At 26.0% G+C, this 14,914-nt stretch overlaps 6 protein-coding genes across 6 annotated transcripts; 2 read left to right on the top strand and 4 right to left on the bottom strand.

The window, feature by feature from the left end:
- Positions 1-312: 312 nt before the first annotated feature.
- On the top strand, positions 313-1,721 carry DICPUDRAFT_147878 (uncharacterized protein; the record flags this gene model as incomplete). The annotated part of the gene is made up of 3 exons (XM_003284092.1): positions 313-485; positions 562-1,236; positions 1,319-1,721. 3 exons carry the CDS (start codon positions 313-315, stop codon positions 1,719-1,721), a joined length of 1,251 nt encoding a protein of 416 aa, XP_003284140.1.
- A 185-nt stretch (positions 1,722-1,906) lies between these two features.
- DICPUDRAFT_86130 (uncharacterized protein) lies at positions 1,907-4,141 on the bottom strand (the record flags this gene model as incomplete). Its single annotated transcript, XM_003284069.1, has 4 exons — positions 1,907-2,148; positions 2,238-3,215; positions 3,462-3,793; positions 3,873-4,141. The coding sequence occupies 4 exons, from the start codon at positions 4,139-4,141 to the stop codon at positions 1,907-1,909; spliced, it is 1,821 nt and encodes a 606-aa protein (XP_003284117.1).
- A 310-nt stretch (positions 4,142-4,451) lies between these two features.
- DICPUDRAFT_75098 (uncharacterized protein) lies at positions 4,452-7,206 on the bottom strand (the record flags this gene model as incomplete). The annotated part of the gene is made up of 3 exons (XM_003284068.1): positions 4,452-5,695; positions 6,600-6,830; positions 7,182-7,206. 3 exons carry the CDS (start codon positions 7,204-7,206, stop codon positions 4,452-4,454), a joined length of 1,500 nt encoding a protein of 499 aa, XP_003284116.1.
- Positions 7,207-7,300: 94 nt separating this feature from the next.
- DICPUDRAFT_147875 (uncharacterized protein) lies at positions 7,301-8,519 on the bottom strand (the record flags this gene model as incomplete). Its single annotated transcript, XM_003284067.1, has 3 exons — positions 7,301-7,534; positions 8,108-8,325; positions 8,405-8,519. The coding sequence occupies 3 exons, from the start codon at positions 8,517-8,519 to the stop codon at positions 7,301-7,303; spliced, it is 567 nt and encodes a 188-aa protein (XP_003284115.1).
- A 478-nt stretch (positions 8,520-8,997) lies between these two features.
- Positions 8,998-10,694, top strand: DICPUDRAFT_75097 (uncharacterized protein; the record flags this gene model as incomplete). The annotated part of the gene is made up of 2 exons (XM_003284091.1): positions 8,998-9,074; positions 9,188-10,694. 2 exons carry the CDS (start codon positions 8,998-9,000, stop codon positions 10,692-10,694), a joined length of 1,584 nt encoding a protein of 527 aa, XP_003284139.1.
- Positions 10,695-11,545: 851 nt separating this feature from the next.
- On the bottom strand, positions 11,546-12,604 carry DICPUDRAFT_52718 (uncharacterized protein; the record flags this gene model as incomplete). The annotated part of the gene is made up of 4 exons (XM_003284066.1): positions 11,546-11,989; positions 12,061-12,192; positions 12,260-12,366; positions 12,448-12,604. The coding sequence occupies 4 exons, from the start codon at positions 12,602-12,604 to the stop codon at positions 11,723-11,725; spliced, it is 663 nt and encodes a 220-aa protein (XP_003284114.1). The 3' UTR covers positions 11,546-11,722.
- Positions 12,605-14,914: the final 2,310 nt, after the last annotated feature.

Below are 14,914 nucleotides of genomic sequence, written 5' to 3'. Positions count from 1 at the left end.
AATTTTTTTTTAAAACCACCCTTTTTTTTTTTTTAATTTTAAAGTAACCACATACCTATTTCATTAATTAAGAGATGGGTTAAAAAAACATTTCGGGGGGGGGGGTCGCCCCATTATAGTATTTGAACCATTGTAAATAGAGATATAAAAAATATGAAATAATAAAATATTAAATAAAAAATGATCTTAAAAAGGTTTTAATGAATTAATTTTTTTTTAAAAAATTTAAATTTTAAAAAAAATTATTTTTATTTTTTATTTTTCATTTTTTTAATTTTATTTATTTTTTATAAATTTGTTTTTATAAATAAAATGACAAGTAAAAATGATTTAAAAGAGTTAATGAAAAATACAAGAAAAACCACAGCATTATCTTCGTCGTCGTCATCTTCATCCTCATCGTCAAATAAGCAATCATTATCCTCAACAACTAATTTATCATCGCAACAACAAACACTCGAATTCAATGACAAACTATTTTTAAAGTATGTTTAATATTATAACAGGTTTATATTATTAATTACAAATTATTAACAAAATTTACATAAATAAATAATATAGATTAAATAGTCAAAAACAATTAACATGTACAATATGTCAAATGAGGGTACCAAACGAAAATATGTGGAATGCTCATTGTAAATCATCCAAACATTCAACCTCCTATGAAAACTATATTAAACAAATACAAAAAAATCAAAAACAAATAGCACCACAAACACAACCACCTACACAAACACAAACACAAACACAAACACAAACACAAACACAAACACAAACACAAACACAAACACAAACACAAACACAAACACAGCAATCAAAAAAAAGAGAATTAGATTCAAACTCCACTGAAACAAAAAATATTGTCACTGAAACAATAACAACTACTACAACATCCTCAACATCAATAAAATCAGTTTCAAATGAAAATACACCAAACAAAAAACAAAAAACAAATAGCGAGGAGGAAAGTGCATTAAAGGAGATTCAGGGATTAATAGGATATGATAGCAGCGAAAGTGAAGATGAAACCAATACAACAGAGGATAATAACGGATTTCCCAAAGGATTCTTTGATGACCCAGAAGAAGAAAAAAAGGCATTTAAAAATGGTAGCGATGATGAAGATAACTTACCTCCAGGATTTTTCGACAAACCATCCTCAACAAATAATAATAAAAAAGTAAAAAAAGACACTGTAGATGAAGAAGATGAAATTACCGAAGAGGAATTAAAGTTTGTATTAGTAACCCTTAATTACTATTATTACCATATATACCTGTATATTAATTTTTATTGATTAATTTTTCTTTTATAGTAAGCAAATTGAAGAGTATAATAGAATAGAAAATTTAAATAAGCAAAAGGTAGAGGAAATAATAAATAATACAAATACTGTCATTTATAATAGTAATAATATTAATAATAATAAAAATAATAATAATATAAATACCGCAACAATAGAATCAAAATTAACTAAAGAAGTTGAAAGCATATTGGAAGAATCAGTAAATTCAATAATTAAAGATATGGATAATGTTGAACAGGTGGTTTTATCAAATAAAATTGAAGATTTAAAAAAGAAAAAAGTTGATTTCAAAACCGTAACAAAAATAGAAACAAAAAAAGAACAAAGCAATATTGACGACGACGAAGATGAGGATTTAAATTTTGACGACGATATGGAAATGTTATATAAAAAATCTGTATTTAAAAAATAAATAAAAATTTTGTAAATAAACAATAATATTTTTTTTTTTATTAATAATTGTAACAAGTCCTTCCCTATTATCTTATTTAAAAAAAAATATAATAAAACATTTAATATAATTATAATTTTAATTTGTTTTAATTGATTTAGTTTATTTGTACAAGTTTTCAATTTAATTTTTATTTTGTTTTTTTTTTAAAATTTGGTTTGTTCGCAAATATGATTTAATTTCTTTGAGTGGTCAAACTTTGAGAATTGGGTTCTGCAATTTTTGCCATAATAACAATTGTCTCTAACAGCATAGTCTGGGAGATCTGCTTTTGGAATGTTCATACGGTAATAAAATAATAATTTGGAGAAAAGTGCTTGTGCACAATAAAGACATCTGAATTGATCACTTAATGGGCTATCTGGCATTAAAATATTTGAATTGGTTGCTGAAAGTTAAAAAAAAAAAAAAAAAAAAATTTGGTTAATAAAATTATTTTCAAAAAATTATATTTTAGTGTAACACTATGATACTTACGAATTACAAGTTTTTTGTTGTCAATATCGGTTAATACATCTCTATAAAGTTGATTGACAGTTTTGTTGTTTTTTGTTAAATAGTCGTTTAAAATTTTAAGTTCGAATTGATTGCCACCAAAAGTGGTATGTGGGATAAAGGCAACTGGTAAGTCTATCATTCTGTTGAAATTTGGGACTGGACATGTTTTATAGTAATTACAAAATACTCTTATTTTACATGAATCGCATCTAATACCAGGTGGTTCAGGAGTTTGTTTGGGGAACAACTGTGAACAATTTGAGCAATTATAGTGCTCAGCATCTTGTGCTGGGCAGGTATAGCCCGAGGTAGTTTGTGTAGGGTTTGGTGGGCAAAGGACACATTTTTCTTCTTCCTCTTCATAATCTTCTTCCTCATCACTGTAATATTCATCATCTTCATCATAGTCGTCGTAATACTTCTTTTTTGATTTAAGTAGTAAACCTTTCTTCAACATGTCATCGGTAATTTTGCAACGTTCATCCATTGACTTGAGTTCTTCGGGATCTCTAGCCTTTTCAGGATTTTTTTTTACATATAATTCTATAAGATTGTTAATGAGATGATTGGATTGATAACTTTTGACATTTAAACGGCATGATGGGCAATCTGTTGATTTTGCTCTCCAATCTCCATAACAACAAACACAAAAATTATGCATACATGGGATAAGAGTTAAACATTTGTGAATAATATCTTGACAAATACCACAAATTAGATTTTCACCCATACTTTCTTCTAAATCCTGTTGTTGTTTTGTTGGTGTTGATGATAAAGTTGTAGTAGTAGTTGGTGTTTTAGTTGGTGTTTTTAATTGGTCATTATTATTATTATCATTACCATTTTTATTATCATTATCGTTATTGTTATTGTTGTTATTATTATTATTATCATTATTTTCTTTTTTTCCTATTTCTTTATCTTTCATTTCTTCATCTTTTTGATTTACATCAACATCTGTAGTTGTGGCTGCATTTGTTGGAATATTGGTTGGTGAGTCTGTTTTGGTTGATGATACTTCATTTTGAATTGGTTGGTTATCAATTTTTTGTTTTCTTTTATCTGTTGGATCATCTTCTAAATCTTCTAAATCAGAAGATTTTCTTTTTAATTTTGATGGTTGTTTGGATATTGGTTGATTTGCTGGTGCTGTTGTAGTTGAGGTGGCCCTTTTAATTGGTGCGATATCATCGGTAATATTACCGCTATCAGTATTATCATTACTATTACTATTACTATCACTATTATTATTATTAACTAAATCTTTTTCTAAGTTGCTTGGTGTCTTTTTAATTGGTGACATATTTAAAATTTCATCAGCCATAATATCATCGACTTGAGTATAACCACTTTCTCTATTTTCTTTTTCTTCTTGCTCCTCTCTTCTTAGTTTTTCTAAATCTTGGAATGTATATATAATTCTTGTTGGATCAGTAGATTCAATATTTGTGGTTAATGAAATTTCATTTCCATTTACAATTGGTACAATATTACCTTTACCAACTCTTTTTCTATTTACAAAAGTACCATTTGAACTGTTGAATAAATAAAAAAATTTAAATTAATAAGTGCAATGAAACTTTTGGTGGTGAATTTTTTTTATGTATTAATTACCTAAAATCTTCTAAATAAAATCTGTGATCAACACTACTTTCTTCTTTTTCTTTATAAACTCTGCAGTGTTTTGAGCTGATCTTTTTATCGTTGAAAACTACATTACATGCAGGATTTCTTCCAAAAAGACATTCATCGTCTTGAATTTCTACATGGGGAAATTCTGGGTTGATTGATAATAATCTTCCCCATGATAAACTATTTTCTTTTGAAAAGTTTAATATACTATTGTCACCAGATTGATTTATTGTTTTATCTAGTTCACCCATTATTAATTATAGATTTATGGAAATATAAAATTATAAATATATATTTGTTATTTGAAAAAATAGAAAAAATTTTAAAAAAAAAATTTTAAAAAAAAAAAAAAAAAATTAATAAAAAAATTAATAAATAAAAATAAAAAAAATAAAAAATTATTAATATTTTTACTTTTCTGGGAATGATTTTACCAAAAAAAAAACATATCACAAGAAACAAAAAAAGATATCCAATCATTTATGGATATATCTATTAATAATATTGTTTAGTTTATTTTTAATTTGATTAAACTGTTATTATTTTTTAATTATATTATTTTTAACAGGTTAGATTACAATTAATATCTTTTTTTATGCTGATGTAAATTATTACAAATAAAACTATTATTAGAACAGCGCCCCCAACCACACAGCCCACAATAATTTTATCTTTACTTGAAGTAGTGTTTTTTTTAGGAGGATCATTGAACACCACGTTGACATTTCCAGTTTCGGTATCTTGTTCGACATCATATTCGATTCCGGTAATTTGTCTATTATTTGATGTTGTGATTGTAGTTTTTGTAATGCCAAAGTCTGAAATTCTTCTATTTGAATTAAATAAAAAGATAGAATCGTATTTAGTTGGTGTATTATTACTATTTAATTGAAGCTTTAAAGTCACCAAAAACAAATCAAATTGACCACTTAGTAGATTGATGAATGGTGTAGTGTTGTTCAAAGTTGCAGAGTTGATTTGTATATTTGTAAGAGAGTTCATTGTGAAATTGGATTCTATAGTCAAACCAGGTGCGTTTAGAGTGAGAGTGCCGTAAGTTTTAACTTCGATGGCTTGTAAAGTGACGCTTGGCTTTAGAATATAGATAGTCGATCTGGAGAGGACCGATGATGTTGAAACTATGGATGCTTTTACATTAGCAGATATGTAAACATTGCCTATAGAGATAAGGGTTTGACCAATATACACATCATTAATATATAAATTTCCACGGAATAAAATAGTGCCTTGCGAGGTAAATTCTTTTTCAATATAGGTTGTACCGGCGAAAACAATATTGCTGATATTTGTGTTAATATTGTTGTCCCATTGTGTGGGTGCATTTAAGATGGTGCTATTTTGAACGGTAAATAGGGCATCCGATGAAAATGTCGATGAATAGGTGCCAATAAAATTAACATTTTTTGAAGTTATATTTGAAAATCCATCTACATTTAATTGTGTTTGGTTTGCTATAAATGTTCCAAACTGACTTTGATCGGCATAGTTGGGATCATCTTCATAAAATGAGATTTTTGAATCTTGTGAATAGAATTGGTTTAATACTGTAAAATTTAAATTTTGAATTAATAAATTTGTTAATAATTCATTATTTGATGGCTGTTGACCGACTATTGAGAATGAATTTAAAGTTACAAATGAATTTTGAATTGTTAAATAAATATTTTTGTTGTTCTGTTGATCTGAAAAATCAATTACCACATCATCATTATTAGATGGTGCTATATTATTTTCCCACACATTATTATTTGACAAGTCGCATGGGGAGTCGATTGTGCATGACCCTGTTATAATATTGTTAAAATGAATAATGGCGCCTTTCGAATTATAAAAATTTAAAATAAATATAAAAAAAACAATTAATATTTTTTTATTCATTTTGGGTGTTGTGTGATATTTTTTATAAGTAAAAAAAATATGGTTTACAAAAAAATAAAAAAATAAAAAATAAAAAAAATAAAAAAAAATAAAAAAATAAAAACAAAGAAATTAAACTAGTTTTTGAAAAAATCAAGAGATATTTAAAAATATCTAACCCTTTTTAACCTAAAAATATAAACCATAAAATTTTTTTTTATTTTTTTCCAGACAATTAAAAAGGAATTTTAAAAAATTGTTTTGATCTTTATAATTTTTATGAAAAAAGAACAAAAGAATTTCAAATAAAAGTGAAACATAGTGACGATTGATATGATCAGTATCCAATGAATATGATTCCTTTTTTTATCTGAAACTACTGGTAACACAAATTTAATTGATTTGAAGATGTTAACAGAATCGAAAAATTTAATTCTGCTAATGGTTTTTTGGAGTGATGGTTCCAAAACTTAATTGATTTTGTTAAATGAAAAGCAATACTACCTCTATCATACTTTTGATTGTGAGCAATTATATAAATTGGTAGATCATCTGACAATTGCTGGAGAATAAAATTAAAAAATTCCTCTCAACCTTTTCCCAATATTGGTGACCTGCTAAATCTTGGTTTGTGAGATTGTTGATTTTGGTAGATTCTGGAGTAATGGAAATGGTTGGATTTGATTTACGATAAAATGCTTCCCCATTTAAACAAAAGCACATGAAAGTTCAATAATTTCTGCATTGGAAGTAAGACCAGTTATTTCAGAATCTAAAATGAAATATTTCATTTCGATTGATCAGGTTGTGTTTCAAATTTTCTAAATATACCATTAAATTGTTTTTTGAATTCTTGTTCATCTTCCAAAACTTGATTATACTTTTGAGCATCTTCTTTAGAAAGAATTTGATGTGGTTGAGACATGTGAGAGTCATAACATGCATTGTTTGCAAACATTGCCTGGTAACCATCAAAAATACACACCAGAAGTGAAGTTCTGCCACTGGCTTTGGATCTAGCTTGTTCACCAAAACATGAAAGCTCTCTAATGGAAAGTATTGCTTTTCAAATAAAATGTTAAGGTTATTACTTTTCTTCTTTCATCTGCACTCATTGAATCTTTTGATGTAGATATTTGAATAGGAGTATGTGCAATTAAATTATTTCTGAGGTTTTTGCAAATATGTGTAAGATCAAAAAATATTCTGAATGATGTAGTATGCTCAAACTGGTTGAGCAATTTTCTGCCTGGTTGATGATGAGTATGATCATATGATTGATCTTTTGATTGAAAAAAGTGAGTTTGGTCTTTTCTTTGTTCTTCGCTGATTTTGTATCTTTGTAGCATTGTGTAAACATAATTGCTGACATTGTAACCATGAGTAAAAAAATAAAAAAAATATTAAACCTACTAACTATTAATACTAATGATGCCATGATTTCTATTATTGCTACCAGTGTATTCTTGCCATTGGTTGGAAACTTGCCAAGATTGAAACACATTTTACCATCCAAGCTTTGAAGAAAAATTTTAAGCAAGATTTGCAGAAACATAATCTTTAGTAAACCATTCTTCTTTAATATTTTCATCATCGACATATCCATTACAAAGTCCAATTAATCTTGATCCATGGACATCGTTGTACAATCCTTTGAGAATATCAATTTCGTCCACTGCAACACCTACATAGTATGGTTTATTCTTTTCGGCACTCGATGAATCAATGTCATTTCTAAGAGTATGTATTCTAGAAATGAATTCATTCTCGTATAAACAATTATCTTTGATCCACAATGATGTTTGAGTGTTGCAAGAAAACTGAGCGATGATTCGGACCAATCAGCTATTCAAGTGAGCAATGTTTTTATTTGATCGGTCAAGAAGGTATAAAAGAAAGTATCTTTGAAATGCGGATCTTTTTTCAACAAGAAAGTGTTATTGGATTCATCCTCCAAGTTGGATGCGGAAAGATTTCTTTTATTCATATTTCTTTTGGCCATTCTTATTAATACCTTTAAATTTCTAGAACTAAGTATTAATATTTTGTTTATTTGCGTATTTATAAAACAATCATACGAAAATAACATAGGATGAATAAAAGGAACTTTAATCGTTTCTAATCATGACTATCGTTGTTATTACAACTGACTTCTGACAATGCTAACAATCTCACTCAATTCATGAAGTCAATCTTTCATTAATCTAATCTATTATCGTGACATCTTGCCATTTCAACAATCTCATGAATCATTGATTTCTCTGATAACCTGCTTCATGGATTGGTAGAATATATGATCAACCATAACATCTCTACTGAAGTAAATAACTATCACATACTTTTAATGAGTGGTTATCTGTATTTGTAACAGCTGATTTTAACTTGTTTATTGCATCACCCAAAGAATTATTAAAATCAACTCCATCTTTGTTTAAAGTTTCAGTAAGAAATCCAATTTGTTTTTGTTTTTGTTTTTGTTGTTGTTGTTGTTGTTGTTCTAAATGTTGTTGTTTTATTTCTATCTGATCTTGTTTTGATTCAAACGGCCAAACATCACCTATATTAAATATCACAACAATTAGTACAAATTATTATCATCACAATTTATGTATATATATTATACCCTTTTATCATACTTTTAAAATATAGATTTGCCCCATCTACAAAGGAAATCCTAGTCTTTGGTGTTTTTGTAAAATGATGGGATTCTACAAAGGTTTTAATGTCACAATCAATTTTTCTTTTTGACATAATTGAAACGCATAAGAAAGAACTAGAAATAATGAATATCGAATAAAGCACTTTATCCTACTAAGTAGGAGAACCTCTTACCTAGTCAAATGAAAAGGGTACCCAAACTTGTTGGCCGTCCACTTGTTATCAAATGCAAAAAAAATATGTCTGTAAAAGAAATAAATTATATGTTTAATGCATTCGGGGAAAATAAAAAAAAAAAAAAAAAAAAAAATTTTATTTTTTTTGAATTAAATTTTTTTTTTTTATTTTGAGGACTTGGTTTTTTAAGATTTTTAAAATGCATTTTTTTAAAAAAAAAAAAAAATTTTATATGGGAAATTTTTATAAAAATTTTTATTTTTTCCAAAAACATTTTAAAAATTTGCATTTTTTGAACCATCTGCGCAATACAAAACGTCAGACAGACAACCCCTTTTTGAATTTTGGAAGAAATTAATTTCATATTTTTTTATTTATTTTTTTTATATTGACAATGGATAAGCTACTATCATCTCTAATTAACTTTCAAGTAAATGAAGAGTTAAAAAACAGTGGTAATATTAGTGATAGGTAAGTACAATACAATACAATACAATACAATACAATACAATACAATAAATATAAATAAAAGTCGATTAATTAAAAGCATATTAATTATTTCTCTTTTTAACTATTTATTATAGATTATTATATATAGTTTGGAATAATATATTTTTAAGAAATGAAATTCATAAACATATTTTAAAGTTTATTGAACATAGTACTGTAGATCTTGATAGATCACAATATAACCAGTTTAAAGATAAATCATATATAACAACACTTAAGTGGCATAGTGATACACTTCCAGATAAAAATGAATTTCCACCATTTTTGAAAAATTTATATTTGTACACTTTTAATAAAATGTTAAATCCAACAACTTTACCAAATTCAATTACTACACTCACATTCAGTAATAGATTTAACCAAGTAGTTCCACCCGGCACATTACCAAATAATCTCACAACACTCACATTCGGTGATTATTTTAACCAAGTAGTTCTACCCGGCACATTACCAAATAGTCTCACAACACTCACATTCGGTCGTGATTTTAACCAAGTAATTCCATCTGGCACATTACCAAATAGTCTCACAACACTCACATTCGGTTTTCATTTTAACCAAGAAGTTCTACCTGGCACATTACCAAATAGTCTCACAACACTCACATTCGGTCATGATTTTAACCAAGTAGTCACACCTGGCACATTACCAAATAGTCTCACAACACTCACATTCGGTGATGATTTTAACCAAGTAGTTCTACCGGGCACATTACCAAATAGTCTCACAACACTCACATTCGGTCATGATTTTAACCAAGTAGTCACACCTGGCACATTACCAAATAGTCTCACAACACTCACATTCGGTGGTGATTTTAACCAAGTAGTTCTACCGGGCACATTACCAAATAGTCTTACAACACTCAAAATCGGTTATTATTTTAACCAAATAGTTCTACCCGGCACATTACCAAATAGTCTTACAACACTCACATTCGGTTTTTATTTTAACCGAGTAATTCTACCTGGCATATTACCAAATAGTCTCACAACACTCACATTCAGTTTTCAATTTAACCAAGAAGTTCTACCTGGCACATTACCAAATAGTCTCACAACACTCACATTCGGTCATGATTTTAACCAAGTAGTCACACCTGGCACATTACCAAATAGTCTCACAACACTCACATTCGGTTATTATTTTAACCAAGTAGTTCTACCGGGCACATTACCAAACAATCTCACAACACTCACATTCGGTGATGGATTTAACCAAGTAGTTCTACTCGGCACATTACCAAATAGTCTCACAACACTCACATTCGGTGATTATTTTAACCAAGTAGTTCTACCCGGCACATTACCAAATAGTCTTACAACACTCACATTCGGTCATTATTTTAACCAAGTAGTCACACCTGGCACATTACCAAATAGTCTTACAACACTCACATTCGGTGATTATTTTAACCAAGTAGTTCTACCGGGCACATTACCAAATAGTCTCACAACACTCACATTCGGTTTTGATTTTAACCAAGTAGTTCTATCTGGAACACTACCAAATAGTCTCACAACACTCACATTCGGTCGTTATTTTAACCAAGTAGTCACACCTGGCACATTACCAAGGTGAGGAGTAACACCGTAAAAAAACATCTGGATCCTGATATCCGCCCAAATTCAGAACTCTGCCATTTTAAATGGTATGAATCGTTAAACGATACCCGGTCCGGTCTCATCAATCAGAATGCATTGCAGGTATAACACAGACTAGACCAACCCACAAAGATTGTAATACTGATCTTAGTGGTCCCGGCTTATATGAACAGAAGCTGGCTCTGACTACCACAGAAAAAATAGCCAAGGTAATAATCAATATGTCCGCACCAAGTGAATCAATGAATTCCTAAACAAAGTAAAAACATAACATTAATACTAAAAAAAAACTATAAATAAAGTGGTCAGTTCATGACTAATAATTAAATACCAAATAGTCTTACAACACTCACATTCGGTGGTAGATTTAACCAAGTAATCCCACCCGGCACATTACCAAATAGTCTCACAACACTCACAATTGGTGGTCTCATAGTAAAAAATAAGGAAGCCATGAAAAAAATTGAACAATAATTATCCAAAGAAAATAATCAAAAAAATCAAAATATAGATCAAGATTTACATATTTGGTGGAGATAAAAAGATTATTATGTGGGATGCTTAAATAATACTAAATAAACTTTTTTGCTTAAAGATCTTTTTAATAAATTCTTGCAGGATATCTTTTATTGAAATCTTTTTAGAAATAGAGCTTTTATATTTTTTTAATTTTCTTTGAATAATAAGTTTAAACTTTTTTTTATAAAAAATTTATTTGATTATTTTTTTCATATAAACACAGAGCAATATAAAAAAAAAAAAAAAAATGTTATAAAATAGAAGATATTCCGATAGTTTGAAATGTTTTTTAAAGGAAAATTTAAATTTCTAAAAAATGTGTTTTTGATTTATTTTTAATTCCAGAGTTAGTATTAAGTTTTTTCAGGACCATTTCTTTTTCTTATCCTTAAAAATTGGTATCTTTATATTATATATCATAATTTGTGATTATCATAATAATTTGTTTTATTATTATTTATTATTATTTATATTATTATTTATTTGTTATTCAAATTCTCCATTTACAAAATTTTTAATACGAGGATATTGACATTTGGAATCTAGTTGAGTTTGTGCCCATTTTAAAAGTTTAATAATTGTTGGTAACTTTGGATCTTTATCTTGGGATTGACTTGTTAAAATTGCTGCATTTAGTTCACCAGCCGTTTTTTGTCTTTGAGAATGATCTAATAATGAAGCAATGGGTGATTTTGAGGTATCTTCAAAAGCTAACAGAGATATTGTTTTTTCAAGCTCTTCTAAAAATTTTTCCTACATTAAAGAGTTAATATATGAATATGAATATTGTTATTGTTATTATTATTATTATTATTATCATTTACATTTTCTTCACCTTGTGACGCTAATTCTTCCTGTGCAAATTTTAGTGCTTCTGAAATTTGACCTTTTCTAATTAACTCAATAAGCTTTTGTTGCTGTAAATGAAAATATAGTTGTGGGTTTGTATCTAAAATCTAATATATAAATAGCTATTAGAATCTCAAAAATATAATACTAAAAGTAAATGTGGTTGGTACAAACCTCTGGATTTAAATCATTAACTATTTCAATACCTTTTTCCACATCTCCACTTTGAATTGCTGATCTTATTGCCATTCTATCAGCTATAGAATTTAAATCCACTATTGCTAAATTATGATGATACATTAAATTATATTAATAAGTTTGATTATGATTTTTTTTTTTTTCCCTATATTATAATATCTTACATGAAGTCCCTGATTCTTCTTGAAATTTAGCAGCTGCTTCTTGATAACCTTCTATTACTAAAAAGTTCATAACCAACTTATTTAAATCTTGTTTCGATATATTAACCTCTGATAATTTTTCTTCCCATTCTTTTTTAGAAATCACTTTTTTATTCATTTTTATATTTAAAATTCTATTTATATAATTAATAACAATTTATTTCGATTCGTTGTATTTTGTTGTATATTCGTTGTGTGTTTATTTGAATAAATATATATATATGTATTTGGGGAGGAGGTGAAAATTATAATTAAAAAATTTTGAAAATTAATTAAAAATAAATTAAAAAAAAAAATATAAAAAAAATAAAAAAAAATAAATTTTTTTAATTTATTTTTAATTTTTTTTTTTTGGAATTTTTTCTTTCTTTTTTTTTTTGTTACGCAAATCTGATTATTTTATATTTTAAATGAAAATCAAAATCAATATGCATCTTCATATAAGCGGCGATATTAAAACAATAATAAAAACTATTTAAATAGTAATAATAATAATAACAAATAAATAAAAAAAAGTAACAAATAAAAATTCTTAAAATGGGGTTCATTCTTTAAATTTAAGAAAAAAAAGAAAAACAATGTTTAAAGAGAATAGATTTATCAAAAAATATGTTTTTCATTTTGGTTTTTGTAATAATGGTAATGATACTATATTTATACATTTCACAAAAATAAAAAATTAAAATAAACAATTCAACATAACAATCATCATTATTATAATCACCATAATCATAATCACCATCATTATCATTATCATATTTTAATATTATATTATATTATTATTTGTTTTGTTATAACAATATATTTTTTTACACAAAATAAATTTAAAAAAAGGGCTTCTATTTTTATCATTTTCTATAATTAACAACAACCAAGATTTATAATATTAATTTTTGTAAAAAAATTATTTATTTTATTACAAATACCCCACCCCTTTTTTTTGTCAGATTCACAAAAATTCATTTTTTTTAAAAAAAAAACAAAAACACATGCACCAAATATCGTTATATGGTTTTTCATGGAATAGAAAAGAAAGAAATTTAACACCCTTTGATATACACTCATGTCCTTTTTTTTTTTATATTTTATTTGTTTTTGATGCAAATATTAAATATTTGATAAACACACAAAATAAAAAAAAAATAAAAGAAACACAGGCACAAAAAGCTCACAAACACCAAAAAAAAAAAACACCCAAAAAAAAAATAAAATAAAAAACACACAAAATTAAAACTAAATAAATAAACAATTGTTGTGTCCCTTTTCATTTGGTTCTTTATCATATCAGTAATAGTTTTTTTTTTTCATTTGTATTTTTATAAATAAAATTTTTTTTTTTTTTTTCAAACCAAAAGCCTTAAAAAAACAAAAACCTATTATAAATGTACAAGTGATATGAGAAATTTTTATTTTTAAACCCAGATTATAAATCTCTTTTTTTGTGATTAACATGCAAATTTTATTTAAAAAACATAAAATACAGAAAAAAAAAAAAAAAAAAAAAGTTTTTAAATTTAAAAAAAAAATTCAACACATTCATTTTAGAAACCAACGAAAATTAAATCAATAATAACAAATAATAATTATATAAATATAATAAATATAATAAATATAGATATATAGATAAATTTAATAACAAAAACAAAATAAAAGTTGTGTGGACATATTTGTAAACATCACTTCTTAACTATAAAAAGTTTCTAAAGTACAGGAAACTATAAAAATATAATAATAATAAATAAGGTAGGCAGGGTATTATCTTTGTTCTTTTTACGATTTAAATTTAAATTCCTATCCTCCAAATTATTACCTTTTCCACTTCTTTTTTTATTTTATTTTTTAATCAATTGTTAAATCTAATTACACCCTTTTATTAATTTACAAAATAATAATAATAATAATAATAATAATAATAATAATAATAATAATATATTCCACTCAACAACATTACCTCTCACTTCACTTCATTTATCATAAATTTTTCAAAAAAAAAAAAAAAAAAATAAAATTTATTTATTTATTTTTTTATTTATTTAAATCTATAATCAAGTTCATAAATTTTAAACCCTTTCAATTACTTTTCCTTTTTTTTTTTTTAGTTTATTTATTTTGCTTTATTTGTTTATTTTTTTACCCTTTAAATATTTTAAAAAGTCAAAATAAAATTATTACTATTTAATTTATTTATTTAAATTACTCATGTACATAAAATAAATAATAACAGATATTTTTTGGAGATTAAAGGACATTTTTTTTATTTTTTTTAAACAAAAAATCTCATTTCATAAATAATATTATTTCTTATACAACAACAACAAAAACAACAACAACCACCACAATAATTTTAATTAATTTTATTTAAATTTATTAAACACCATAAAAAAATTTACATATCTATTCATAATTTTGTTTTTTTTAAAAAAGGTTT

Source organism: Dictyostelium purpureum (assembly GCF_000190715.1).
Source record: "Dictyostelium purpureum unplaced genomic scaffold DICPUscaffold_19, whole genome shotgun sequence".
Classification (NCBI taxonomy): domain Eukaryota; phylum Evosea; class Eumycetozoa; order Dictyosteliales; family Dictyosteliaceae; genus Dictyostelium; species Dictyostelium purpureum.
Note: the sequence above shows the minus strand (reverse complement) of the source record. Positions and strands in the feature narration are given on the sequence as shown.